The sequence below is a fragment of the Macrobrachium nipponense genome, chromosome 26 (assembly GCF_015104395.2).
Source record: "Macrobrachium nipponense isolate FS-2020 chromosome 26, ASM1510439v2, whole genome shotgun sequence".
Classification (NCBI taxonomy): domain Eukaryota; kingdom Metazoa; phylum Arthropoda; class Malacostraca; order Decapoda; family Palaemonidae; genus Macrobrachium; species Macrobrachium nipponense.
Window position 1 is genome coordinate 38,456,027 of NC_087215.1, and position 18,198 is coordinate 38,474,224.

The 18,198-nt window shown below is 37.3% G+C and overlaps 1 protein-coding gene across 1 annotated transcript in view; it reads right to left on the reverse strand.

Moving 5' to 3' along the window:
- The window catches only part of LOC135200191 (FERM, ARHGEF and pleckstrin domain-containing protein 1-like), a 739,864-nt gene that overhangs the window by 224,069 nt on the left and 497,597 nt on the right, over positions 1–18,198 (reverse strand). The window contains 1 exon segment of the mRNA XM_064228579.1: positions 2,023–2,183. Within this exon segment, the coding sequence (XP_064084649.1) occupies positions 2,023–2,183 (161 nt within the window).

An 18,198-nucleotide genomic window follows, 5' to 3' on the forward strand; every position in this document is an offset into this window, starting at 1 on the left:
TATTGAGTTCCTCCCATCAGGAGAATTACTACTTTTACCAGATCATCAATTTTTGGCTAAAAACGAAGACCCACAAGATAGGTGGGCTCCATGGAAAATTGTCCCTCTTCCTCAGGACCTGTCCTTATGTCCCGTTAATTCACTAAAAGCCTATTTAGACAGAACCGCCATGAAATCTTCAGGCCCCTTGTTTATTAGGGAAAATGGTGGAACCATCTCCCTAAAAGGAATCAGACAACAGATTCTATATTTTATCAAACAAGCTAACCCAGAATCAATTCCGCATGCTCATGATGTCAGGGCGGTAGCTACATCAGTTAATTATTTTTAACACATGAACTTTGACGATCTCAAAAAGTATACAGGCTGGAAATCACCGGCAGTATTTAAACGCCACTACCTAAAATTCTTAGAGGCCCTTAAATTCCCAGCAGTGGCAGCGTGGAACACAGTTTCCCCTGACACTGCATAGCATGGTAGTAACTAGTCTAAGTAGCCTATGTCTCTCTCTCCTACCTGTCTCGCTAGCATTCTTGACCTTAGCTCGGTTGTTACTGGGTTGCACACTTTAACCTGATTCTCACCTGGATTGTATTATGATCTTTATTACTTGTACATATGGATATCTGGTGCAATTTTTTGTAAATAAATTCCTGTTTAGTGGTGTAGGATTCATTTAATGTTATATGTCGGGTTATACAACCCTATTAGTAGATAAGAACTGTAGTTTAAGGATATCATTAAAAATCCTCATAATATTAAGGAAATTTATTAAGTATTTGTAGTGCTGAAGGAACCTATTTCACGGAGCGACACGGCTGAGCCCAGAAAAGTATTTGTAGATTGAATAACTCTTATTAAATAATACTTAATAATTATACAAGTTTCAATTTCCTTACAGTAATTTATCTACACTAACTTTCCAAGCTGGTGGGGCCAATTCTCTGTTACTATTTCACGGAGCGACACAGGATAGGCCCAGAAAAGGGATTTTGACAAAGGAAAAATCTATTTTTGGGCAGTGACCTGTGTCGCCCAGTGAAACCCACCCTCTAATTTCCACACCCTAATCTGGCCCAAGCTTGGGTGCTATCTACAGGAATGGTAAACAAAGCGCTAGCTGTAGCAGTAGTGGGTAGCGGGGAGCCTAGAACGGCTCCTCTGTAGACGAGGGATATTGAGAAAGGAAGAGACTAAATGGCAGGGGACCTCTGGTAGTGGTTACACTTACCCCAGATACCATACCAACACCTTAAATAAAGGTGAGCGAGCCAGAATATTCTGGCATTACCATATAGCTTTTTTTTCTGGTATATTTAGCAATATTTATACCTAGAAATGAGTGCTAAAGGAACCATTTCACTGGGCAACACAGGTCACTGCCCAGAAATAGATTTTTCCTTTGTCAAAATCCCTTTTTTACATGTCGTTTGAATAAAGAATTTTGCATTTTGAATGAAATGTTATTTTTTCATGTCGTTTGAATAAAAAATTTTGCATTTCAAATAATTATTTATTATTTCTTATAATTGTCCTTTTGAATAACTTTCATTCTAATAACTTTCCACTAGAATAAATGTTTTTCAAATATCTGTTTTCGAATAATTGTTTTCGAATAATTATTTTCGAACATTGTTTACATAATCTATTTAAAAGAGTGAAATGGAAAGATATTATGGTGCTAGAAAAGTGTCATAAAACAGATCGCCATTAACCGAGTCTGCTGATAACCGGGGGACTGCCAATATTTTCAATTTATCATTGATACAGACAGAAAAGGCCCTCTCCTTAAAATTCACAGCTAACTAAAATGGGACTGCATTTTTTTTATTTGAAGTACATAAATATACAGCAGTACATATCTAATTTTCACTTGAAAACTTTTTTTTCTTTTATTTTATAAAAGTTACAATATTTCTTAGATGTTAAGCAAAACTTGAATTTTACATGTTAATCTAATAGAGCATGCAAGCACAAAAATTCAAAAGTAAAAGTTTTCAATCAATGTTGAAATACACTTACCTAAACGATGATCCTCTTGATAAAACCCTAGTTTTGTGTCGAGGTACTTTTTTAACTTGAGAACAGCGGAAAAATCCATGGTGTTCCACACATTTCTTCCAGAAATTTTTGCACTCATTTCGACTATCAAAGAAGAACTCTACTATATCCTTATAATATCCCTGCAAGAGCATGAAAAGTTTTTAAAATTAATGTTCCATATAAAAATACTGTAACAATAAAGAATAAAAAAAATTAACTTGTAATGCAGCTTAATAACAGAAAATACATACATACCAAAGGTTAAAGGGAAAAATGACTAGTGTCTCTAAATCCAAGTAACTACAATAAAATTAAAAGCAAAAATTTGCTCATAACAGCTGAGTGGAAAATGGAATTTTGTGTTTGGTATATGTTGTCAATGGCTGGTAACAAACAGATATTGCTCTGCTGGTAGAGGCAACTACCAAGAAGACAAGTGGAAGCAATTTAATATTTTTATAGTAAAAATAAGCTATGATATCTACGAGCCAAACCAAAATGACTTCATTTTTAAGTCTCTCTATGTAATTTCTCAAAATATGACTTACTCATCCACAATCTTCAACTTTCTTTGAGATGTATCACCCCTCGAAATCACTTAATTTTGAATGTCAACATTTCTACAGCAGTAATGCCTACAACTCGTATGAAGACTGTCTACAACTCATATGTACGCATTATTATATCCGTGGAATTCCTTCAAAATGCAAACCTCATGTAATGACATTCCCCTGCTGCCCTACAAACGTTTTCCCTACCCACCTTGAGCATATTCCATGCTCTGACAGATATGCCAAGACATCAGAATCCATGATCTCCCTCTATGATTTCTCCAATAAAGATGAAGAGTCATTAACCAGGACAGATAAAATGAAGAAGTGGACCGAGATACTGAAGTCTCCTTACTAAACCCAGAAAGCCCAAGGGAACTGTCTTTTTCCTTGCATGAGGAACTCCTGGAAGGGCATCCAGGTTCCTCCATGCAACAATCTAACATTGAGGAGGACTTCAACAGAGACCCTCTCCTCCCCCTGATAATCTATACACGTACTCTGTTTTTTTCCATCTGTCCATCTACCTGTGGTGTTTGCGCATGTTAACACTGCGTTCCGGGCTTTAAATAATATCCTATTTCGAATATTAATGGTGTAATTCGCATACAGTAAATTATTAAAGCACTTTTCAGTAGCAAATGTACGCCCAGATACCCTTTTACTATTTACCTAAAACTTACACATAGCGCAACTACTTAAAGCCCGGGACACAGTGTTACCATGTGAAAACTCAACAGGCGGATGGACAGATGGAAAAAAACAGAGTATAGTTGTTCTTATTGTTCCTGGTCCTCCACCTGAGATTCCTTATCTATCAAGTGGTTACTATCCATTTCGCAATGCATTACAATCTTACCTGTTTGGGAAATAGAAACCACAAATTCCAAATAATTGAGAGGAAGAAGACTGGAAATTTTATGAGCAAAATGTCATAGGTTTTACAGCAGGAGGCCTTAAAAATATGAATGCAATTCAACTGAGAGAAAAAAACTTAACCCCCAACAAGTCGTTTCACCTGTTGAATCTACCAACAGCTAGAGCATTTTGGAATTCTGGGTTTTATCTGACAGCCGAAACTAGTGAAGGGGCTTCATTAAACCTATTTCATTATATGAATGTGAACAGTCTTCAATCCAATCATTTTCTCAACATAAATATACTATACAATATTAATGAAGTGTAAAACTTGAGAGGTCTTTCCATCCAGCTGATTTGGTCATAGCATTAATTTATGGATACATGTAACAAAACACATTTATTCTCAAAACTTTGGTAAACATAAAATTATTAGTAAAAGCTATATATAGAATATTTTTCACATAAAAAAATTTCTTTAATACTGAAGAATACATTCAACATAATGAACAATACAGTAATTACATAAATGCTTTTAGAAAAGATTAAGAAAAAATTAACACAATCTGAGATTTAATAATCCAGAATACAAGGAAAACTAATAAGACCTGGCACAATAAAGCTGATACTTGCTGACTTAAAAGATGACAATAGAGTATTCCATTAACATCCTAAAATTCCTCTAATGCTTCATTAGACAAATTGTTAAACAATGAACAGTCTTGGAAGTATGTACTAGTTATATAAACATGCATTAAACTATTTGTAGAATTTAAAAATACTATATACATATGCATAAGAAGCTTTCAGCAATCTTATACTTTTACAGTTTTTTAAAACCAGTGTACTGGGAAAACCTGCAATAATTATTTGATTAATAACATATTTATAATTCACCAAATAAGGAACTGCTGGGTAAAACACTATATAAACAGAAACTACACTTCAAATAAGGAGTCTAAATGAAGTGAAATGATCAGGATGACTGATGAAATATTTAAGCTGCATTTCAAGTAAAAATTGCATCACATAAACATTACACATAAATACATAAACACAAATAAGCAACAGAGCAAAAATGTCGCCAAAATTGCACAAAGCATGCCTGAATCCTGAAATGTTAATAATTAAATGTATTTAAAGATTGAAACTACTACCAACACACCTCAGGCCATCGTACTCCATAAGGCAGCTAAAGAGAAATATGAAATTATTACAAATCATGAAGTAACTATAGTCAGTATGCAAAAATTAATGCCAAAATACAATATTATATTAAACCAACACTTTCATTAGCTGATGTATCATTTACATCCACATACGTACTACTGTATTGTTCTTTAATGAGGGTTTGGAACTATTATGGTCTAAAAAATTACAACCTCTCAGCCCTACTACTGCCAGCTGGTTAGACATGTACTACATGATTATTTTCTGTCTAATGGTGAATGTAATGAGCTTTTATTCTGCACTTGTGGTAAGAACATACTACGTAAAGCAATCCTAGTACAGTATTTCAAAATACCAAAGTACAGTAATATTTGATATGTGTCAACTAGCACAACTTAAAAGTCAACTTTCTATTCCTGGTCTAAAAATTCCAAATAAAAAGTTCATGAAAGGTTATTATGGATTATTATGAAGTATTATAGAAATCATACATTGCAATCCCAGTTAAAAAAAAAAAAACTCAAGACAGTTACTACTGTTCAAGATTGAGAGAGAGAGAGAGAGAGAGAGAGAGAGAGAGAGAGAGAGAGAGAGAGAGAGAGAGAGAGAGAGAGAGAACAATAAGTTCTGGCTTACTACTTATGAGCTTGGAGATATGTATTTTTCTTTTATCACGAGCTATAATTTTTCAAGATTTGATTACACTTTCTAGCTGAATATGTAACTAATTTTTCTGTAGCATGAGAAAATTCTTTACCTTTTGTAAATATTTCAAAATAAAGATTCAAAAATCTATTTGGCATCATGAAAAAGTATGATAAATACAATAAATTTTTCTGATATAACTGTCATTTATGCTTCTTCATGCAAATTGAAAGTATTGGAAAGTAGGCTACAATTTTTATCATTTTATATGTATTTCGAATAGGCTTTGGTTTAATAAAGGGATTTTGACGTAGGAAAAATCTATTTCTGGGCGAGGAAGCAGTGTCGCCCAGTGAAATGTGTCTGCTTTAGCACTATTTCTAGTAAAATATTGCTATAATACCAGAGAACTGCTAAATTGGACATGTCAGAAGCCTCTGACTCGCTCACCTATATAAAAGGTGTCGGTATAAAACTGGGGCGAGTGTTAAACACTACCACAGCAACCCCTCCAATTAGCCTTTTCCTCATCAAAAGACCCTAAATACGGGGAGCCGACCCATAGGTCACACCTAGCTACCCCGTTGAAGGCGTCTGTGAAGTCATACTTTTTGATAGCCATATCGTGTTCGCACGCTCGAATATAGCTATCTGTTCTTTTATTTTTGGTTATGGATCGTCAAACTACCTCTTCACCCAAGTTAAGTACTGGTTCCGCCCTTTTTCAATATTTAGGGAGTGAATTTGCCTTTCGTTTTGCCTTTATTTAGGGTTTTGTTAGGCGTCACTTTTAAGTAACAAGCGGGCGGCGAGTCGCCTTTACGGCTTACCCTTGAATTGTACCGATTTCGAGTGGTCTTCCTCTCTGCTTGTAACATGTGATATTTCAGTACATATATTTATTTATTTCTTGGGTGGCAGTTTTAAGTCGATCCTATTTTCGTTTATGTTTTTGTTATTTTCATTATTTTCATGTTTTTCACGGGGGTCTTCATTTGAGCACGTTTCTTTGTTATGTGTTTCGCCGTATATCCACTGTTATCCCTTTTATTTTTAAGTTTGGTATATTTCATTCAGATATTTTTCCCTTTTTTCTTTTCGTCTGCCTGCCGTTTCTTATCGTTTTGTCGGTAGGCAAGTAGGATTTCCCCTTTTGCGCCCACCGTTATTGGGTGGCCTTCATAGCGGTTTTATATTTTAAGAGGTTTTATTTTCATTTCCCCACCCTGTGTTAAAGCATGATTTTCTTTTAGTTTTAAGTAATTGATTTTATTTTGTCTATGTACTTGTTGGATGTTATGTCGGTTAGCCTACATAGGCTGTGCCTGCATTTTCCTCGTGATCTTTTTTCGCGGGGATACGCTGGTCACATGATCGTCACCCCATCAGTCCTCCCTTCCTCCCCCTCACGTGGGGCCCCCAGTAATTGGGTGCTCCTCTCGCTCAGGTTGTCGCTAACAACCGTTCCCAATCAGCGGAGGGGGGAGAGTAGAGGGTCCTCCAGGACCTTAGGTTGGTGGGTGTCGCCTCTCAGCCGACTTCCTCCGGAGTTGATGGTTGCTTTGATGGCATTTGGTGAAGCTGTTGCTTCATCAGATACCACCAAGTTTAGAGAATGTGCCCCACATGGAACATAAAGTGCCCCACATGGAACATAAAGTGCACGAAGGTTCTTCTCAAGAAGTCTGGCTAGAAATTTTTGTTCCTCCCTTTTATGTTGGCACCATTATCATATGATTGTCCTTTGCAATCATCAAAGGGAATATTCAGCTCCATTAGTTTCTTCAAAATCAATGATGATAAACCAAGACCTGTTGTTTCAGAAGCTACAAGAAATCCCATAAAATGTTCCTTGATTTCTGGTGCTTTGTTAATTTTAACAGTCCTTATGATGACTGACATCTGTTCTTGGTGGCTTACATTGGGAGTACAGTCCAAAATAACTGAATAATATTTGGACTGTTTAATCTCAGTCACCACTGTGTCCATTATTTTCCCACTGATTGAGGCAGTAAGTTTATTTTGGACGATATTTCCAAGATAGCTGGAGTGACTGAACTGGCCACTCTCAACATGCTCAATGTGCTGCTTCATGACAGGATCAAATTTAGCAAGCAAAGGGAAATTTAAACTTTTCATCAGGGCCCCCCCCGGGTCACTTGGGAAATTTAAATTTTCCAAGCTACCCAGGGGTCCCCTGTTGGCTTGGGGGCCCTAGGCAATTGTCTAGTCCACCTATAGCTAGAAACGGCCCTGCTTCAGGCCTTACTGGGGAGGGTTGCAGTCTCTGAAGGTCTCCATCTTGTATACGATCGCGACTATGGTCTTGAACATGACCACAACAGATCCATGCGCTACAAAAGCCCTACTCGGCTACAACAGATCCCTGCACTATAGAAGCCCTACTCGGCTGCGACATCAACCTCGGCAGCACTCGTACAGCAGAGGCCGTTCTCTTTCTCACTCTTTTAGTAAGGAGCATTCTCCTCATTGGTACTTTCCTGATTGTCCACATAACATCGACTTGCATCTCCTCTGGATTCTTATACATCTAGGCCTACATCTCTAATTCCCTCTACTTCTTGGAGATGCAAAGAATATAAAGATTCTCACCTTTATGCACCATCTGCCAAAGTTTTAGGTCCCCAATGTGCATACGCCCCAACTGTTCAAAGAGATGAAGTAGAGTTGGAGATTCCCTGGATGAAGCAGATAGGGGTTCTGGATATTTTGAGTTGGAAGATTCTATAACTCTTGATCTTGATGCTAATGAGCTGGCCAAGATGTACAGAGAAGTGGTTGAGATGATTAGGAAGTCGTAACTATCATTACGTAGTTGTTTGAACAGCTGCTAAATCATAAGTCTGACAATAAAATCAACTCTAGTACACCCTTCAAATGACAAAGTTTCTTGTCATTTCATGAGTATGGAGGACTGAAGTGGGAATACTGATGTGATTTTCTTGATTTCTAACATAACCTCTCATCCACCCTAGGAACTAATGGATCATCTTATCATTCAAGGTCTATTGTGGATGACTGTTCAATGTCTCTATGTTATCCCTGTCACAAAAGTAACTGATTTCTGGAAAACCTCAATACACAGATGCTTGGAGTGAGCTCCAACCATTAATGATGAACCCCTTGTAGAAAATATGGGCTGAATACAAACAATAATTCATGAACTTGGGAACATAATTCTCTACAAGGACATTCTTAAGTTTGTCATGAAGAGACAGTTGCCAAGCTGTTTGTGAGTTGCATACAGCCATCAACCAAAAGCATTTGAAATTACTTGAGCTTCCAAACTGGCAGCACAAACTTTCAAGAGTTGGATGTCAATTTATTTAATCATAAAACTTTCAGGAAGGGCATACAAAATCTTCAGCTAATAGGATTATTACAATCTACCAAGCAATATCAAAGTAGAAAATAACATGGGAAACTTCCTTTTTTCCAATGTAATCCTTCTGGCCATATCCCAAAAGTCAACCCCCCAAAACACATCAACCCATCCCTCATCATTGGATGACAGTCTCATCAAACTCTTGTATGCTCATTATGGTGGTTGCAGTGCATTTTAAACTTTTCAGCTCCCTCTTTCCTTCTTTTCTGCATTTCTTTGGGCAATTTGATGGATATACTATATGTTTTGCTGGATATTCTAAGTGAAATAGAGCATATTTAAACAAAATTTTGGATAAAAAAAATCAAGTGACATAAGCTTATATGGGGGATTGATTATGATCACTTGGATTTTGCATGCAAAATGTTCACGATCAACACTGGTTACTTTAGAGTTGGTCACAATGAAATGTAAATGAAAGCCCTAGAAATAACTGCAATCCAATTCATAAGAATTCACTTTCCATTTGGATATTCAGATATTGGAAGATTTTATAAAGTATTTAAATTTGATGCAACATACTGATGACAGGCATAGTTCATCTTCATTGGACTGTGATTTTGTCTACCAAAAGCCTGCAAACAGGAATCATATGGGAGGATTGTCTTTGATAAGACACGGAGACATGACTTATAATAACATATGAAACTTTTTTCATCGTTGAAACTTTGTAAAGATTTTTTCTCAGAAGATACTAATTGTTAAACCTGCTTCTTGGACTATATCATCCTGCTATGTGTACTACTCACTAAATCAGGCACCTTCCCAGTTATATGTAAGGAATTCAAAATAAATATAGGTTTGAACATGGCGGTGAGTTTTCTCATTTTTTCTGTGTCCCTCCTTTCATTGGGTAAATAATTTGCTAATCAAGTAAAATAATATAATTATATAAATACATTGCTACCAAAGCAATTTCAAATAGATTTTAAGAATGCACATGATACATCAGCTGTTTGTCAAAAAAAGGTGGTCCTAACTCTGTTAAAGGTAAAACTAAAACTAGTTTTGTTACTCTCAAAAGCATTTCACCAGATCAGTAAATGTAACATGCAAATGATTAGATAGGCACCTGTACTTGCATGTGAAAATTCCAATAAGCCTCCATAAATTATTACTTACAAACAATATCTTTGTTAACACAAGCTTAGTACATACCCTTAAACAATAGATTTAAATGACAAAAAATTAGTATAAAAATAAAACAACTCGCTAGGCAATCAGAAATAAAATCCTTTTACTGAATCTTTTGATATACTGTATAGTTTGTAATCATATGCCTGTTAATCACAAAACTGTAACTAAAAGACATCACATGAAAATTTTTTCCTAATGTAAAAATGAGTGTACCTTTCACCCTAAACATAGAAATTCTAATTAAAGAAGCATAATGAGTAGGATTAACATATACCTACTATAATGATAAAATACATACATGTTCAGCATTGTAATGGCTTAATCACTAAAGAGCGCACATCAGCAGCAAAAACATATTTTCTCTTATTCAAGACTAACAGACTGCTTTTGTTTAATGACCTAAACAAGAACTGTAAGCACAAAATAAAATATAGTATAAAATATTAATGGAGAAAATCCAGGTTTTCCTATTCTTGAAGCTGACAATGATGATATCTCTTAATGATGATGATGCTGTTATATGGTGCCTACAGTGCTGATTTGGTAATGCAACAAAATGTGTAGCACAGTAGTGAAGCAATGAGTCGTTACTTCAGAAGACATCAGAAGGAAATATGTCAGGGGGACAAAGATCTTCAAAAGCTGCAGGTTGAGCTTCACAACTGCATGTTTTAGTAAATATATAAGTATGATTATATGTTTGATTGTTTTCTCTGTCTCATCCAGCAAGTACTGATGTGGTTGTACTGTGTGATACACACGATCACATTATTCAACACTTGAACCTGGTAAGAGATGCTGGAAAATTTTCAAGTACTCAAACTGATAACTTTGCCTCAATTATATATCCTACACTCCTTATCATCATCCATAAAAGATCCCACTAGATCTCAAAGTTCCTTGCTGATAAGTGTCTATATGCTCTTCTGTGTATATCTGAACACTCATTCTTCATGTCAGAGAAGCCTTACTGCCAACTTCCGTTGCAACAATCAAAATCTTTACCTCTCCATCAATGATAGGGCAGTGCTAAAAGTAGTAAACTACTGCACTCTAAAGTGACTTCTACCATATACTGACTTGTTTTTTACTTGAGTGTGTCTACATCTTCTGTAGTATATATTATTACACATTACATGCAATTGTGAGGCTCTTACTTAAATCCATGTTGCAATCACACATAAATTCACCTCACATTCATCACAAACTGTCTCAAATGTGGGGCAGGTGTAAATTGCCTTATTAGACTTGTTGGTGCTACACCACCTTCTAAGTCAGGAATAACTCCACATTCTAGTCTGTGAAACCAGAAAAACTTGGGTGGAATGGCAGGGAGTATTGTCAATTATGAGGAAGACCTTGGATTGCAGCCCCTTGTCTTAGAGATATTTCCTCAATACAGGAACAAAGCACATGTGAAACCATTCTAAGAACAAGCTAGACATAACCCAAGCCTTCCTGTCATGTTGAAAGAACATAGGCAGGCAATTCTTGTACTTGTTCTTAAGGGACTATGAATTGTTAATCTCGTACATGACTCCTGGCTTGATCATGCATCCCTGGACAATTGTCTACACAGACAGCAGTGAATACATTTCACGTTTCCCCCCAATCACATTCTGTAGGTTATAAAACTCAAAATTAGTTAATGACACACCAAAAGCTGGGCCCCAGCCCTGAGAAATTTGGGCGAGCCCATCAGCAAAGCATATAGAACTTGTGAAATGGACAATAGCTTTACAAAATAAAAACAAGTTCTCAAAATAAAATGGTTCTGGTACCCAGCAGCCTTTATATGTGCAAGGGGTATGAAGAATTCCACAAAGATAGAAATATGATGAGCTCAATAAAAATTTGCACCATCAATGTGGGAAAAATGTTATGATGGAGGGAAGTTTTTGAAATGCTAAATAAAAGAAACTTGGACATCTGCTGTGTTCAAGTGGTAAGGTATAAAATAGCCAAAATACACCATTAGTAAAGACACTGAGAAATATAAATTCTGGTGGACTGGAGGTGAGATGACATGTGGTGGGCATACTGGTAAAAAATTAAAAGGAGGAAGATATGATAGAAGTGGGGTAAAGTAAGGCCATGTGTTGAGAAAATTTATCAGACACAGTGACCAAAGTTTCCCAGTCAATTTAATCATAGAAGATGGTATTTCCTCTTCTTTTTATTACTGTCTTACTTTAGGAACAAATAAAGTAGATGACATTACACATTCAATGCTTTAGTAGTCATCTCATTTAAATGTTGTATGCTCATTCTTATTTCAAACTGATAAATCTATTCTGCTATCTTTGTTTTGGGGATGATTCTCTTTTTACTCTTAGAAGAAAAAGTTATCTTGAAGTATTTATCCTTGTGTTATTGTAAGCTTTATTTTCATTATCACCATTAGTTATGATGTTTCTATTAATGCTAAAACCTCACATGGGTTAAGATAAATTTTCACTGGTCTGTTGAGGTGTTGGATTTTGAATTGTTCTTGTTACCAGGATCTTTTTGTGGTGTAGTTGCTGTCTCGTCCACAAGGATTACCCTTCCATAGTCTATCCAGAGTTCCATAGTGATCAGACTAATGTAAAATAATTCTCTTTTAGCTGGTCTTGTAGCCGGGTATTGTGTCATAATCATAACATGTGATAATAGTACAAATGGACTCAAGATATGAGGGTTCTTTCTCTAATCATCAGAGAATGCTGAACCCAGTTTACCTACTTCAAGACCCGCAAGAAGAAGTGGCTATGCACATATGCGCCGTCATACCTTTTCTGTTTGGTAAACAAACCAAAGTTCAGAGAAGTTCGTTCTTTCCTTATTGATCCATGGAAACATGCAAGTTGAAAGCTAAGTGTATTATTTTAATTTCAAGTTCCAGTTAAAAATTGTTTAGTTTAGACCATGGAACAATGATTTTATTGTGTGTGAAAAGCCATAAACCGGCTTTTCACAAGCACATGTCAGCGCTTCTTACGATTTATGATCGTTAGGCTAGCTCCGAGAATTTCATTCTTCGCTTATCAATTTCATTGCCATGCTTCATGGAAACATCCAAGTTTAAAGGTTGTGCATAATTTTAAGTTCCAGTTAAAAACGTTTTAGTTCAGAAAGTGGAACAATGATTTTATTGAGTGTGAAAAGTTATGAGCTGGCTTTTTTCACCAGCACACGTCGGCACTTCTTAAGTTTTATGATCATTAGCTCTGAGAATTTTGTTCTTCACTTATTAATTTCATTACCAAAGTTCATGGAAACATCAAAGTTGAAAGTTAAGTGCATAATTTTAAGTTAAGTTAAGGTTAAAAATGTTTTTGTTTGGACCGTGCAACAATGATTTTATTGTGCGTGAAAAGCGGCAAACCAGCTTCTTCACTAGCACACGTCGGTGCTTTTTACAATTTATGATCATTAGCTATTTATATAAGCACAACATTGTTTTGAAGAATCTATCATTCTATTTAGAAGTTTTATCTAAGGCAATGTTCCACAATTATTATTATTAATAATATAGATAATCCTTCCAGATAATGATGTCAGCAATAGCCAACTGGGTAGTAGCCTATAATGTGAGAATAAGTTAGCTAGAGCTAGACTGTAGTATGTATGTAGATACTGTTTGTAGCCTATAACCTAGGATTATATATCCTTATGGGCGAACAAAAAACAACCTGGATTAGGTAGTAACCTGAAGTAAGATAAGATTTAAAAAGCAGGATATGGGCCTAGGCAGTAGCCTAAGTTTACACCAAATGCCTTATTAGAATTAGACAAAAAACTAAAGACATTTTTACACCAAAGGCCTTATTAGGATTATATAAAAGGCTAAAGACATTTTTTCTTTTATCTAGACTATATGCTAAAGCATAATCTTAGTACCCTGGGCATCATGAGGTAGCAGATTATCTTGAAGGCTACAAATTACACCTGGTTAATCCCATACCCTTAAAGGTAAATTAATTAATCAGGATTAGACAATAATTTATACTAGGTGACAGCCTAACTATAAGGTTTCACAATAGTAAGTTACTGTTTTATATGGTAGACCAAAAAACAGTACATAGCCTATCTTGAAGGCTACATTTTACCCCTGGTAATCCAATATCTTTATAGTTAACTTAATTAATCAGGATTAGACAATACCCTATACTAGGTGATAGCCTAACTATAGTCCAAATCAGTAAGTTTCACATGAGAAAGTTACTTATTTATTAGTAGACCAAATAGCCTAGGGCTAGAAATAAACAACCTGGGTTACACAAAAATGTTAACCTAACTAGAGTTTACATATGAGTAAGTTTCCACTTTTACATAGCCTTTACAGTATGAATGATCTAGAATAATCTGGATTAGGGAATAGTACCCTATACGTACTACTAGGCTAAGAGAGAACAATTTAGGAAACATCCTAGTACATTGGTTTACTAAGTAGTAGTTTAGCCCAAAAAGCCTAGGATTGGATATAAACTGTATCCTAGGCTTAATTAAAAAACAGTTTTTACGACTAGGAGCTGATATTGATACAGCAATCTATTGGTAAGGCTACATAATAGTGGAGCTCTTATGCAGCCTACACCTTTAAAGGTAATAAAAACCCAAAACAGGCTGTAGCTTAACCAGATAAAGTAGAAACCCTCTTTTTAAGGGAATGTCCAACCAGTAGCCTAAAAACCAGCATGGTTTATATCCTTAAAAGTTTTAAATAAGCCTATAATAGGCAGTGACCTAGAATAGGTTGAGCAGGAACCCTCTCAGAAATACTCTATTCTTAGATTAATGTACGTTATTCTAGAAGCATTAACCTGGTGCCATATAAAAAAGTGGCTTGGGCTTACTAAACAAATTAGTTTATAGAAGATTAGTCTGAATGGTATGACAATTCAAATTCAAATTTTACACAGCTAGTGCAAAAGGACTAATACAGCCATATACAGCTGTCAAACCTAACTTAAACCTCAAAGGACTTAAGTTAACATAGATTTCTAATAAAATTTATTACAAATATGGAAACCACATGAGAAACTACACAGGTGTCTCTCATTAATCATTTAATACTGGCTAGGTGCTAACAGCAACTTACTAAACATCAATACAGGGCTGCCATTATGCCGGACCCTCAGTTCAAGTGCTCTGTATCTAATTGCTCGGTTCACTTTTTGCACACCACCTGCCATGAGTACAGTCTTCTAAAAAACAAGGAAAATTTGCTTGGTTGACAAATATGTACAAAACTTGTAGTATGCTATTGGCAGCAAATATGAAACTGTTCATTTTAAGTGGTCTCAGTAAGTCCTAGGCTTCAGTAGGGGTAAGGAAAGGGGAGATTATACCTTTCTAGTAACACTTCAGAAGCAGATATTTAACCCTTTCTCAGAACAAGATTTATGTTTGGGTCAAAACCCAGTAACATCAGTCCCCAGAACCTTCCAGGTAATTTATGTTTGGGCAAAACCCAATAACATCAGTCCCTACTACCTCCCCGGTTAACTCTGCAGAGGAAGTAGAAGAATATTTACATAGGGGTGACATTCTTATTATGGAATATAAAGTTGGCATTGTCACTGAAATGGCCCTTCTGAACCCAGATGGATCAGGGACACAAATTTCAGCTAGCCATGGGAAAAGCCTTCTAGAAGGAATTCTATCCCCCTTGCAGCTATCGACGAAGAGGATCTTTCCCCTAAAAGGGATACTAGGATCCATCTGACTCCAACTGAAATTATTATATGTACTTTTGGAGGGGTATTGTAACTTACCCAGGCGTACTTCTGCTCCTTTGTTAACAGGCAGTTACAGTTCAGTTGAAGCTCAGTCAAAATGTGCAAGCTTCCCCAAAAGGGATACACAGTTTGTGCCATCTGATCAATTCTGTAAGGAAATTATGAATAACATCAAAAAATTACCTTGCCACAGAGCGGCAATATATAAGGGACATGATGCAAGATTCCAAAAAGGAATTTAAGTTAGCCAAGTACACTCCAAAGTGTAACAGTACTGTATTGGTGAACCCAAAATAGAGGGGATGCAAAGACTGCCCAAATAAGGTCTTAAGTGTTGGAATTCAAACTAGAAACCACTAAATGGTCGGTCAGTTCTGAATACAAAACCTCAAATCACAACATGATAGGGGCTCCAATACTCATCCCTGAGATACTAATAATCCTTGATTAGACACCTGAGTGAGCATTTTCTCTCCCTATAGTAAATATCTAATTAATAAGAGAAAAATTATGATCGAAGCTGCACATGTGAAAGGCCACTAACAGAAACGGTTTTCTTAACTGTGTCTATAACATTAAAAGCTATAGAAGACACCCTTTACTAGGACCCAAGTTGCTCACCAAGTAGCCCCAGCCTTCAGTCCCTTCATTTTCAAAACTATACTCTTGTAAAGCGGATTTTCAAAATTTTGTAGCGATTAAAAGATCAGAAACAATGGCAGAATTAAAACCGTTTGCCACAGTCATCCCAATTTTGGAAAACTGCCAATGGGCAATGCTACAACTCCCTTCTGAAGGAGAAAAGCTCCCTTTATATATAGCTATGCAGCAATTTAGGATCTCTATGAGAAGAATCGCAGAGGCAACAGCCTCAGCAGAATTTCATACTAAGATCCACCTCTTTAGTATTATAACCTCTCCCAACTTGCTGGAGGTTGCTAACAAAAGGCTTCCAAAATGCTCCAAAACAACCATTGCTGTTGTGACCAAAAGTCTTATGAGAACCCTATGGCAAGCATTCTAAGACTTTTTAAGAGTGGCACATAAAAGCATGAATGGAAACACTGGAGGGCTCCAACTAGTCACTTCCCAAAGTAACTTTTCTGGGCTCAGTTCGTGTCGCTGCGCGAAATATCCTTTAATCCATTATTTCTAAGGTAAATGTACTAACACATACCAGAGAATAAATAAAATAAAGAAAAGGTCAGTACTACTGACTCGCTCACCCTCCAAGAGGGTGTCGGTATGAACACTATGGCGAGTGAGACCACTACCACGAACCTCTTGCCAATAGAAATCTCCCACTACAAAATCCCCACTAGAGGGGAGCCGACCCACAGAGTGGGCAGCAACTACTACTACTCCATCCCATGCTGCCGACTGCTGCGCCTCTGGTGGCCATCCTTTTCAGTTAGCGCACAGCGTATACACGTGCCCTTTTTTGCTCTGTGTTTTTTGTGCCCCTATCTTGGATTTATTCGTCATGGAGCGTACAGCCATCGCAGCAGCTAAGTTAAGTAATCAGTTGTTTATTGCTATTTGTTTTTCCGCCCTTGAGTCAGTATTTTGCCGTTTTTTAGGTATAAATACGGGCTCTAGGTCGGAAGCATGGCAGCATGGTTCTGCCTCGTGGCGGGTTCGTTCTTGGTCTTCCATACCCAGAACCTTCCCTTATTTCATTACGCTCTATTATTAGTTATCTATTTTATGTTAGGGGGTCCAGCCTATGGGTTTATGTCATGCATGCATGTCTTCTTCACCTTGCGTAGGCATCTTCCATCCAGACCCTAGACCACAGCCTCTTAGTATCGGCCCCGGCTAGCTTTGAGTGGTAGACTTTCTTTCGAGTTAGTCGTACACTCCTAGATTTTTTCTCCTACCGATTTATTTTCTTTCTTTACGTTAAGTGATTTTGATTATTTATGTTTTAGGTTAGTCTACGGCGTCTGGCTTCACGTAGCCTAGGTTATGTTTTATTGGTATCCACCACTATGCTTCCGCTCTTCAGTTCGGTTGCTTCTCTATAGCATCTCTCTGATTAGTTGGTTGCTTTATCCTAGGCTGTATTGTGTCATTGTATTACATGTTACCGCTCCGTGGTCACTACGTGATCACGGAGCAGCCAGGCGCCTGTCCAGTCACCTTTCCCTCCTCCCGCTCTTCCATAGGGCCGGGGGGGAGGGTTGGTCTGCCCACGCTCGCTCCACATACCCGTGCCTGCCTCCCTCTCTCCCTCCCTAGGCGGAGGGAGTAGGGGGGCTGGACAGACCCAGACTGGACTAGACCTCTCTCTGGCTTCACGGCACGCTCGGATGACTAAGGGGGGGGGGACTGGCCTTCCCCCCCTCCGTCGTTACTCCGTCGCTCCGTTGCTAGCTCGAGTCTGTTCGCCCTCTCGCCCTTTCCCAGCTTACTGGTGCTCTTTAATCTACCGGAGCTCCGGCATCCACGTGGAAAGGTGCTAGTTCACCCTGACGGGCGGACTGCGGCATACAGTTGGTCTTTACTAACCACCCCGTCGCGCTGATATCGCGACACGAACTCCGCCAAGCACCGGACTTAGTCCGGTACGTTCGATGGCTATAGGTTTAAGAATTAGTATTTAATTTAAACTATAGTAAGTTTAATTTAAGCTACCTTAAGCCAAATCCCTCCGTTGCCTGCT